Consider the following 12,587-nt stretch of genomic DNA (forward strand, 5'->3'; position numbering starts at 1 on the left):
ATGAATGTATGTCCCTTCTCTGTACATGTTGTTGAGTGGACTGAAACACACGGAAATAACATTAGAAGACGTTTGTATGACATTGTTTAGACAGGCTGAATTGTTTTAGGGGAAATGTTTCTTATTTTCCTCCTTTACTCTATTTTCCTGAATTTCCAGTTTTAATGGAAATGCTTATTTTTTTCTTCCATTCTTCTGTTTTCCTGAATTTTTATTAGCTGGATAACTCATAAGTTTTTCAAGCAAAATTAGGGGTGGACGTTAAATATAACACTTGGAAGTACAGCCTAATATTTCCCTTACAGAAAAATACTGTAATTATATCTCTGATTGTTATCAAATCAATAACCAATTTTGGTTAACACTGTACTGTGTATTTTTATATGCATATAGAATAGAGACAGAAGTCCATTTCAGGTGTGCTGAGTACAGCTCTCTGTGATAGCTACAACTTTCAAGTGATGAATTTCAGATCTCTTTCATGACCTGATTTATATAAAGGGTTTGTAAAAGGCATTTTCTAATATTAAAATTTCTTAAAGATAGTGACAAAATTAATTATTTTTTAATATAAGTTCAAATGGCTTATTAACTTACTTCACAGGATTGACTAATGCACTCTAAGCAAGCAACCAAAATGCAGTAGCTATGAAGCAGGAGGCATAAAGCTGTTGTTTTTATAGGCATATAATCATGTATAGTAAATAAATTAGATTTTAGATACTAAGGAAGTGGGTTCACAGGATAGCTACTTCAAAGGATGCTCATCTCTTGCATCTCTTTAAGTGCCTTAACCTGTAAAGCTATGAAAGTTACCAAATACCCAGGCACAGCACTTCCCACAATTAGAAATGCTGTTAATCTGGTCTTTTGTTGACAACCAAGCTTACTCCTTTCCAAAAACAAAAACTGCAATTACACTACAGCTTGCAGGTGTATGTTTTGTATGTATTTGGGATTATCAAAAGATGTTTTTCATCACCTTTCCATTCCTTTTCTAAATCTCAAAAAATTAATTGGTTTAGTGCACTTCTACAGCACTTCCATTTTCTGGAATGGCATGGAATAAGGCTGTGTGACTTTTCGCTAGAAAGACCCCAATAAAAGGTAGCTACATAAAACAGACCCTAGAAGAAATAGAAAAAAACCACAAATTTTCTATTTATACTGTTTGTGAATATGTCTCTTCATGGGAATATTAAATTTAAAACATCACTGTATGACAGCAGTTCTGACTGTTTCAGTGTTTATGGCTAGTCATTTCAAGCAAAAATAATCAATAAGGAAATAAAGCTCTAAATACAGTCTATTAAATTCTTCTTCCTGCTAGCATTCTGTGACACAAGAAATATCTTGCTTTTTTCCTAGTATTAATGACAGATTTTAGAAAAGCAACACAAAAGTCTCTTTTTAATACAATATAATTATGCATATTTTTTAGAAGACAGATAACTTAGATCTTCTTTCAGGATTAGTCTAAGCTCAGTAAAAGGACTTGAGGACTTCCAGAATTTTGACATTTTCATTATCTCCAACTGTTTGGAAAACTGATCCGGTGAAAGTCCACATCAGTTAGAACACAGTGAAGACATAGTGCTTTTGAAAATCCCATTCCAAATTTTTGTAGGCTTATATTACACACAAAAATACCAAACACATACTACAAATTCCTCACTTTCAAAATTAGGAAATGCCAGAATTTGTCTGTGTGATTTTAATGTTTTCTGTTGTGCTTCTGATTCCCACGTTTTTATATGCATATATAGCTTTTCATATCACGGTCACGTACTTCATTTTCCTTTGGATCCCCAAATCATCAGTGCCCAGAATACACAATGAACAACTGATCAATATTCCTTTTCATCTCTTTCATTCAATAGGAATCCCAAACACCATTGATCTTTTGGGAATCAAGAACAACAGTTTAATGTAAAGTTTGGAGGAAAGATTTAACTATAAAGCTTTGTAAGTTCTCTCTTTCTCTTCTGTCCTGCTCCTCTCCCCTATTGCTTCAGCTCTTGCCTCGGACCCATTTCACCTCCTCTCAGGTCCTCTGTTCCACTCCGATGGACCTCTCAGCTGCTGCGTTACCCGGCGCATGACAGCACGAGTCTCCACATACCCAAGCAATACCATGGCTAAGAGAGACTCTCTCTTACAGACAGCTCCCTCAACCAGCTTGACATTCAGCTGCTGAAGCAGCAGGCACACAGGGAAAAGGGTGGAAACACACAGCTGAGGACAGTGCCAGAGCAGGACTTGGGCAACCCATGGTGAGACTGGCTTAAACTGCCGTTGAACCACACTGTGAGTGACACAGAACTTGCCCTTCCATGGCATGGGGCTGTGCCATTAACCCACGCATAAAGGGAACAGAAACACGCTCTTTTTCTGGGGATTGTAGGATGGAACCACACCAAAACTTTGTAAGTCTTGCTAACATCTTTGTGCTTCTCTCTTAACATTGACAGTGGCTAGCATAACAGAATGGAGGTAACATGAAACAATTTATTACAACTTGTAAACAAGTTTCCATAGGCTGTTTGTTTGTTTGTTTTTCCTTAAATGGGGCTTAAATGCGTTACAAAGTTCTTGTGCATTCATTAGCCTCAACGGGGATTCCCCTGGCTATATGCAAGCTCTGTGACCGGCATGGGGCAACTCAGGCTGAGCACAAAGAGAAGCATAGGCTGAATCCACAAGGTCCTTTGTAGCAATAAGCATTTTTACCTGTTATCCAGTGCTTAAGAACTACATATCATCTTCTTCAGATTATCTTAATAATGAATACTGTTCTTGTTTTGTATGGTGCAGCTCTCTTAAACCTCTATTACGTTGTATCTGCATGAGCATACACACGTTAAGTCAGCTGAAAAATTTCTGTTCCAATTCCTACCAGCTAAAAAGCATAGGGTCCACTATGCACTGAGGATAAACAGTACATAAATGGACATACAGAGACTTCAGGAACACAGAACAGAACTATCATTAAATATATGTCAATAAATATATATGTGAACATATATATATATGCCAATAGTTGCACAACCCACACAACTCCACTAGATTCTGCAGAATAGCATAGAATAACATCCAGGTATAGAGATGATGAACGGATGCTGCACTTACTTGTCACTCAGTGGAGCTGTGGGAGGCAGAAATTAAAGGTGTGAATTTGAAACAGGAAGAACAAAGGGAAACAAATTCCAGCTGGAGACAGTGTGGCACTGCTCTGCTGACCCAAGCAGAAACGGGAGCAAGGTGTAAATTACTGGCAAAGAAGAATTTCGTAAAAAGAAGCTATGTCATATAGGCATTAGTGGTCTTTCCACACCACGCAGAGCTTAAAGTATGAATTTATGTTAGATTTAAATATAGACATCCATGCAACATGTTAGAAAAAAATCCTTTACATATAGTTATTTACATGAACGTACACATGCTTAGATAAAGAGCTGTACAAATACATGTATCACTAAGCAGGATACTCTCTTGATTCTCATATTAACATTTGCATATGCATATATCATACTTCCAAACATTTAAAGATTTTTTTTCTCTGTCTCCTTCTTTAAAACTCATAAAAGTACTTACTGTGATGAAATTCACTTTTAAAACTGCAGACACTGCTGCGTGCCTAAGTGAGCCATTATTTTCTGGCTCATAATCATATTTTCTGTGTCTGTTAGAATCACTGATGCGTTAATTGCTTATCAAAATTTGAAATGGTTCATGAGTCACTCTGAAGATAAAATAAATAAATATTAATGAGCCAATTTCAACAGAATTCATGTCCTCTGACTCTTAAAGCTGAAAGACTGTATTTATTACATGTCAGAATTAGGTCTTGATACCTAAACTATGGGCAAATTCAAAATATACTCAAGCCATACTTAGCAAATCAGAACTGACTGACTAGATCACCATGTTTCAAGGGATCAATGGATCATAGTCTTATTTGACCAAATAATAGACCAAAGAGAGAAAGGACTGGTCAATTATAACATAGAGATTAAGTGAAAAATATGTCTAAACGCATACATCTAATGAAGATTGAGTGAAAAATGAAATATTTAGTTTTTAAAGTTTGGAAGTGATTCTATATGAGAAGATCTTAGTACAACAGAAGTAAACACTTGATCTTCAAACAAACACATTGGCACAAAATATCATTACATAAGAAATTTTACTATTCCTTACATCCCATGAGGGAAGGGGAGAAGGAAGGCGTAGAGTTTTCAGGAATATCAAAATAAAGCATTTTAGTTTGGATCAATCTGAAATTTTCATTAAGCCGAAACGCTGGGTGGAGGGCTTTTCAACCATTTAATTTTCTACTAAAATTGAGTGAAATATACTATTTTGGAGACTAAAAACTTTCATTTTGAAAACATAAGTGTGCCGAGAGACTTTAAAGTCTGGGCCAATGATGGTTCACTGTTGAAAATCCAAGTCTAAACCTTTCCAAACTAAATGACCCAGGATGAAAGAGAAAACAGAAGTCCTTCCCTGAGCCTTTACTTTCTTATTCTAGCTTGTTCCTGAAAATTGTAGGCAGAAAAGATCCCTAAAGAATCTGAAAAGGAACAGGGAATATCCCTAAAAGGCAGCTGTAGCTCTGAAACATATTAGGAATTAGACAGACATCAGTGAGCCACTTTTGAGCCAAACTGTTAGTGAAAAACCTTTTAAAAAGAATTCATTTTTCTCAAGGAAGTTCAGCAGCAGGAGATTCTGGCTAAATGTAGCTGGCTGGTATAAATTCATAGAAATGGGAGATTCATAGAAATGGACAATTTCCCTGTTACTCACTGACTACAAGCACAATGAAGAACCCATTTTAACAGACTGTAAATCTTAGTAAGAAATGAAGGGAATCCTCTATTTATTATATTAGGTCAAGTTGTTTGTTGTCAGAGGTCATATCAGCTGCTTAGCAGAAGACACTGCTTCAACTTCAGCTAGTCACATAAAGAGGCAGGCTGTCCTAGTCCTAGAACTATTACTGCACCTCAGCTGATGCCACACCACTGACACCCAGACACCCTGTTTAGACCTGTGTATACTGTAAAACTAAAGGCATCTCCCCAGACCAAGATACACAATCCAGCATTAAACACAGAATATGTCACTATTAGTGAAGTCTGCATGTAAGAATACAGAGAAAAATACAATTACAAAATGTATTGTGTATTACATATAATGTAGGAAGAATTCAAATTTTGCTACTCACATAACCTTCATAAATTTGCAGATATACTTTCTTTCTAATGCGTAGCTAAATAATGTGTATTTTCCCTAACAGTATCTTAAATTCTTCACTTCATGCATTCACAGCTAACATAGCTCTCACTTAACTTGTTTATTCTCTCAAGTATATGTAAGGAAGGCCTTAGTTCATGTTACAAATGAACTGTGCTAATTTCTCTGAAACCTGCAAAATTACGCAAATAATATATGCGAAGTCATAGGTTCTTTAAGACAGGCTAATGGTACCTAAAAGAAGGATTGCTTAAATTTATCATTATGTGCATTTAACAATGAAGCAATTAAATTTTTTATGTTCACGAAAAACATTTTTTTGTGCTCCTAAAAATTATTCTCAGTATGCCTTATTACAAGTTTCCAATCCGCAAACAAATATTATCACTGAGATTTAACACTCTCATTTACACAAATGTTAGGGTATTATTCTGTTTTTATAGAATATTTGTGGAATCAGTTTTTCAGCAGATAATTTACTGTCTTCCTGTTAATACTTTAAGCTTCCAAACTTAATGACACTTTCCACTGTTCACCCTTGTTCAGCAGAACTTAACAGACACAGTTTTAAAGTTAAACCTAAACCTATACAGTGCATCTACTGAAAATGTTAACTTCTAAATAAGAAGGGTGAAGGAATAGAATTTTCCATTGGATTGTGCAACAAAAATTTTCACTCAGCGAAATTTTTTAAAAAGCTGTGGTTTCATGAGAAATGGGAAAAGATAATTTCCACACAAGAATTCTTTTCATTTTGAAAAGCCATTACTGTAAACACTGCCAAAATGTTGAATCTCCACTTGACGTTAAACTTGTGAATAGATTATGGGAAATTAGCAGGTCATGTGCATGATTCAAATAAAAACTGGTAGTGCTGGAAAAATGCATTTCGAATAAAGCTGAACCCAGATACCAATACATTCACCACAATAAAAACAGCCAAACAAGAAAGAGTTATCAGTGTTACTTTCCTTAGTGTTATGTTTGCACCGAGCATGGATAAAAACAGCTTCTTACCTGCTCAGACAATCCTGGTCCATTGATGCGAGCCTATCCGAGAGCGTCATTAAGAAGTGAATGAAAGTTTAGAAGCCTGTGCTCAGTGTCTTATGTTCCACTCATGGCACTTGACAGCTCCTCCAGTGACTGAATACATCCTCGCCAATGAAGTTCAACTTCTGCTGTGTCAGCTAAGCAGCCTCGGATGACGTTAAGGCCGTGGCCCATACAGGGCTTACCTAGAAGTCAGCCCTTGGCAATGAGGGCAGTACCGTGTTTTCAGTAAAGCTCTGCCGCAGTCTTTAGAGAAATGCAGATGATCTGTTGTATTGATCACTTCAATCCCCAAATTCAGAGCCTGCAAGAAAGTTCAGCTGGGTAACAGTGATCTTCCCATTTCTCCTATGGCCTTTTTGGAAATGTTACCATTCGGAGGCATTCCGCATATTCCAGTGAAATGTCAGTCAGACCAGGGTTAATCACATGGTTGTAGACTACTGGGAAGAGGGTGTCAGAAAACCTGTTGACAAATTTCTCTGTGCTAACGTCTGTGCCAAATATGAAGAGTTCAACATCTGTGAAAAACTCCAGAACACGTGTAGTAGCCTCAGCAGACATGTTTCTATATGCAATGCAGAAAAGTGTGCTTGTGTAATTCTCAGCCAGTCTGATAAGCATTTCAAAGGTTTCTGTAATAAATAAAGAAAGAAAGCTCATTATTTTTAAGGTTTAAAGAATACGAAATTAGAGCAAGAACTTAAAACAATTACATCAGAATTAAATTTATCCTGAATGCATTTTTGCATTAGAATTTATGAAGGGACAAACTTCTCACAAACTGTGACAACTGTCTTTTTTATATAGTAAAACACCTTACAAGTAATGTTACAACACAATTAATAATCCGTATGTTTTCTTGGCAGGATATATTAAACACAGTCTACAAAACTATAAAAGGAAGTTGACTGTAAGCTGAGTTATTAAGTTACAAAATACAATAAAGCCTTACTGTATCTGTCTATGTATATACATACATTAGCTGTCTCATCTCATGACTCATTCTGCAAGCTGCAATAGAAAGTTAAATGCTCTCAGTCACTCCACTTCAACTCTTTCCTCTTACCACCCTAAATGGATGGGCAAAAGTAAATTTAAACAATTTAAACAACTCTTCCCTTCCATTAAAACTTAACCTTTATAAGACCAAACGGTTTTGTCTTCTTATCTTCCGAAGGAAAGAGAGGTACCAAACACACATGAGAACAATGCTGGTCTGGCAATTGCTATGGTCAAGCAATGTGCTGGAATATGCAGAATTGCTCTGCTGAGCACTGTGATGGATACACCCTCTCTAAGCCTCAAGATCTGCATAACTGGTAAATCCTGAATGGATAAATTTACATTTTGTTTCATGTGTTAGGTGGCAATCCTTAAGTACACTGAGTAGTTTTTAATAAAACACTTAAAAGTATACTGGAGAAGTATTCTCTCCTGACTTGATCTCTGATTTGCAGGTAAGGAAAAATGCCGGGTTTCAAAATAGAAAGATGTTTGCATTGAGGAATTTCCTAGGTCTGCCTGAGGAGCCTGCACTTCAGGGAAGGCAAAGGAGCAATATAGATCAAAAGGGAACTTACCTTAGAGTTGAGATTAAAAATACATAGAAACACACATTACAAGTATTAACCCATTTTATCCACTGGGTGACTATGACTCAGTAACTTCCTTTTATTCATTCAAGCTTTACAAGTTTTCATGTCTGGGGGTTTTTTTTCACACTTATTTTTTTAATGGGACTCTATAGAAATAAAGTGAGCAAAACCAATAAGTACAGTTAATACTGTCCAAACAGTGATGTTAAAAATAGGCAGAACCAAATAGTGTCAAACTATGTCAGGCAATTACTGAAGCAATCTGAAGTCTGATGTTAAGTCATGGACTGAACAGTAGAAAACTCAGAATAATTTTAATATAATAACCAAGACTGGCTATCACATCTTTAATATATGTCTGTGCATATGAATACATGTCTTATATTCTGATAAAAAGCTTGTTCAGGTTAGTGGAATGATTCTCACTGACTTCAGTGGGTTTCAAATTGCAGTTTGTGAAAAGATCACAGAGAAGACATATTAAACTAATCTGCTTATACTTTCTATGCATACTTTGCTTTCTCCGATAAAAACTAGATACACACTTATAAATCAGAGTCATTACCTCTATTTCTCTGCTATCTGTTATCCATTAACTCTTAGTTTCCTATTTTACACCACCTTTAAGACTGATTTTACTATCTCTCTCTTCTCCATTCCTCTAACATTCACGTAAAAGTGTTGCCTGCCCACAGCAAAGAGTAGGAAAGTGCATCCCATTTGTCTTTTTTTTTTTTAATACTGTGGCACATACATATGTGCATCTCTACTAAGCTGAATTTCGCTATAATCATTCATACGTGCCAAATATCACAGTGATTCAGCAAAGAATTTGATTTGTTTTAAAAGTCAGACTCCTGAAGTCAGGACCCTGCCTGGAGCTAGGCTCCCACCAATGGAGACCTATTCAATACAGCAAAGCCTCTTCAGTTTATCCCACAAGCTGACACGCCGAAGTGCCAGCTGAGTAACTCTGTAGACCACAGATGCCTGCGTCACCACTGCCTCTGTGACTTTTCTCAACCTCAGCACCTCACGCCAGATCGTACCTGAGACACCCGTGCACCACCCCACGTTTGTAGGTGTGGACATGCATATGGGAGACCCATGTCCTTCTGGAGCAGCAGATGAGACACAGCATATCAGATAGGGCATATCAGATTGCTAAAAATGCCCGCTTTAAGGCAACTGGACCAAGGATGAGATCACCACCAGCTATAAAGGCAGTTTGGACATCTAGCTCACATGGAGGCACATATGCATGGACAGCTAAATTACAGCTCTAAATATTCTACTGTACATTACGTCTCATTTTTACTGGAGGGAACAAGGAATGCAAAGAATGTACAACCCTACTATGGAGACTTTATTTAGTTGCCTAAGAATGTTTAATACCTTTTTCAATTGTAGATGCCATTTATCTGCCTGTCCGGAAGGGCATGGGTATCCTGCAGGTCCTGTATCGCATCTCCAGGCTGTGTGTGGATGTTTTGCATTTAAAATGGTACTAAATGGCTCCGCCTAGGTAACCGAACTGAATTCTAGATACCCAGTTATCGCTAACTCAAGAACCCTTCATATAAAACCTTGGAGCAGCCAGAATAACAAAGACAAAAATTTAAGTCAAAATGATTCTTGGTTTAGATGGTTTAAAATAATAACACGTGAAGAATATTAAAGCCTCCTAGGAAAATGGCTATTCAGTCTTTTACACAAATTTTGCCAATGCTTCAGATGAAATTTGTTAAAGTAGGTAATGTTAGTAAAACAATAATATTATAATAATCTCTTTAGAATGATATGAATAAGGTTTTTATGACCCTTCTCAAGTTTTTATTATTACTGTTTCCTACATGAAAACCATAAAGTATGTGACCTAAAATGTCTGTTACAATCCACAGCTCAGTATCCCATTACCAAGAGCAGAAATATCAGATGAAAGAATAAATCATGCTGCACATGGATAATCAATAGATTTTTACAATGTGGTCTAAATAATAACAAACCTTCAAGACTGAACTACATTGCTAGTGCCCCAGCAACCCACAGATGAATGAGTGCAATAAGCAACTGCATGATTTATTGACTGTTTTCGCTTTCCTAAACAGCATATGGTAATACTGGTCACTTGTGTTTAACAATTCTGCATCATGCTGTTTAATGGTCATTTTAGGATTTCTTAGAAATTTTTTTTATCAGGTTTATTCCACTGGCACGTTTTCTACTTTATAACTGCCAAAGCTATTCCAGAAATTTGTTTTGCTCTCAGACAGCTTGAAGAATGACAGACAGCAAAGCAGACCTATGTTTACTTTCAATATTGAACAGCTCCTGTGAACACCTTACGATGGCAATCTATGTCATATACAACACTTTCAGAGACTTCAATGACAGATGAAGTTATGCTGGTTCAACGCTGCAAGCATATCATAGATTTAACTATGTGTTTCTCTATCTTTTAAGTCTGTCAGGCCAGATGAACATCACCAGTCTTAATTATTCAGCCACAAAAAAGAAGTGTTGAGTTTTCAATCAGTATAAATCCAATACATATAAAAGACATTTAAATACAACTAATATGAGCCAGACAATCTCTTTTTTTCTGACTTTTTAATCTGCAGGCTCAATGCCTCTTATCTCCACCCTTTATGAGATCTTTGTAGTAACCGCTATATAATATCCTACAGATACCTTCTGCATCACTACTGTAAATAATATCTAGCATTTACCATGGGTGGCATGTCAACTTCATTTTTCTTTGGCTACACTTAAAATTATGATTTGTACACTCCTAAGTCAAAAATCAGGGCTGTCAATATATTAACCCATTATTTTTTTGAAAGACTAGGAATCTCTCTCTTCCTGGTTTTGCTAAGAAAGAATAAAACACAAGGCTAGGAAAAAAATGTAGATAGGCACTTTTTTGTTTTATGTATTGGATTTATTCAGCTGATTCTTCATATCAGTACATATATACATACTTTTTTGATAATAGTGTATTTAAAAAGTGATCACAAAGTAATGAAAAATAACTATCAGGTCAATGCTTTAAAAGGTTTGCAACCTTTCATTCACTTTGTTTAACCTTTCTGTTCCTGAGAGCCATGGGTGGTTCTAAATTATAAAGATACCACAATGTATCTAATTAACTAAGATAGTCTAATAAATTAAATATCCTGTATTAGTAGTGGGCCAACAAGTTGTGAAGTCTTATAATTCAGTAGTAATTCACCAGCCTACATTACATATTACAAATTAATTCACACTTGGTCAGGATAACATACGGAACTCAATAAATTACAACCAGACAGATTAAAATCCATCCTTGAACTATGGACATAGTATTTAGCAAGAATGCCTTTCACAGTCCAGAGGGGATCCATAACTGTTGAGCTTCCCCTACCTTAAGTATCAGCCTGTAATATACAGGAATCCAGATAAACTAAATCCAAGCAAAAGCTGAAAAACCTAATAATATTATGGATTTATTATGACTTGAAAAATCCTATGGGGAAGTATTAGCCTGTTGCCAGCTGCCATTAATGTTCGGTGATCTCATATGTTTTCCTTCTGTTTATGGGCAGTGCAAATAATCCAGAAGCATCAAACTCACTCTACGAAAGATTTATAGTCCAACCAAGTGTATCTTACATACATTGTCTTATTGGGAGTCAAGGGGAATGTCTCAGGTACAGTCTACAGCCTAGCAAACAAAAGGCATTCAAAAATTGTGGAAAAGAATAATTATGGAAAAAAAAATTAATCCACCCAGTATTACATCCATAGTATCTTTGTTTAAAATATATCAAACAGGGAAATATGTATAGGTGGGAAATTCAGTGTAGCTATTCCTAACTACAAAGTTGTACACAGTGCCATATATACGGCAAAATTCCCTAATCATTTTTCATATCAGAAAAATGAGCTGGCAGAATAAAGTCTTCAAGACATATAAATGAATTATAAGGAATGAACTCATTAGGGCATTGGCTGTGAAGGTTATATGAGAGAGAGATCAAAAGGATAAGTGCCAGAAGAAGATATTTGAGATTCACTAAACCTGCTCCTCATTAACACGTATTTCAAATTAATCCATTTCATAGATTATACACTCACCACTGAAGTCAGTAAGAAAACAGGTAGAATAGATTAAACCTGTAGCCCAACCAACTTTGGGCTGTTTTGCCAAGTAACTGCCGTAACTGCTCATAACAGACTTCAGAATTCATCAGGTCTTATTTCATCTTGAATTTATTTTAGCTCTCTTTGAAAAAGAAAATTTTAAAAACCTGAATTAGAATCAGTTTGCCATTGCCCAAGTTCCTGTGTTCAATGGCAAATTACTCAAAGATACTCAGATGTCAGGAGTTTCTTGCACATCCTGTGATTCTGAGTTTGGTTTAGCTATATTGTAATTTTTTTTTAGTTGTGGTTTTGTTGTTGTTGTTTTTTTAGCTTTGTGAAATTGCATAACTCTCTTTAAAATACTACATGGGGACTGAAAAAAAATGAAGTAATCATGGTGTAACTAAGCCCAAGGTCCCAGAGGGTAGGTAAGAGTGTGCCCCATTAGCAAATACAGGATTGAAACAAACAAAATTAACCCTGAGAGGGCCCAAGACCATCATGGAAGAAACCTCCATCAGCAGCATCAGACTCCTCCCAGTGGAGAGC

At 36.1% G+C, this 12,587-nt stretch overlaps 1 protein-coding gene across 1 annotated transcript in view; it reads right to left on the reverse strand.

Moving 5' to 3' along the window:
- The window catches only part of GPC5 (glypican 5), a 785,797-nt gene that overhangs the window by 623,292 nt on the left and 149,918 nt on the right, over positions 1-12,587 (reverse strand). The window contains 3 exon segments of the mRNA XM_049816026.1: positions 6,280-6,504; positions 6,506-6,690; positions 6,693-6,950. Of these exon segments, the coding sequence (XP_049671983.1) occupies positions 6,280-6,504; positions 6,506-6,690; positions 6,693-6,950 (668 nt within the window).

Source organism: Accipiter gentilis, chromosome 13, assembly GCF_929443795.1.
Source record: "Accipiter gentilis chromosome 13, bAccGen1.1, whole genome shotgun sequence".
Lineage (NCBI taxonomy): Eukaryota > Metazoa > Chordata > Aves > Accipitriformes > Accipitridae > Astur > Astur gentilis.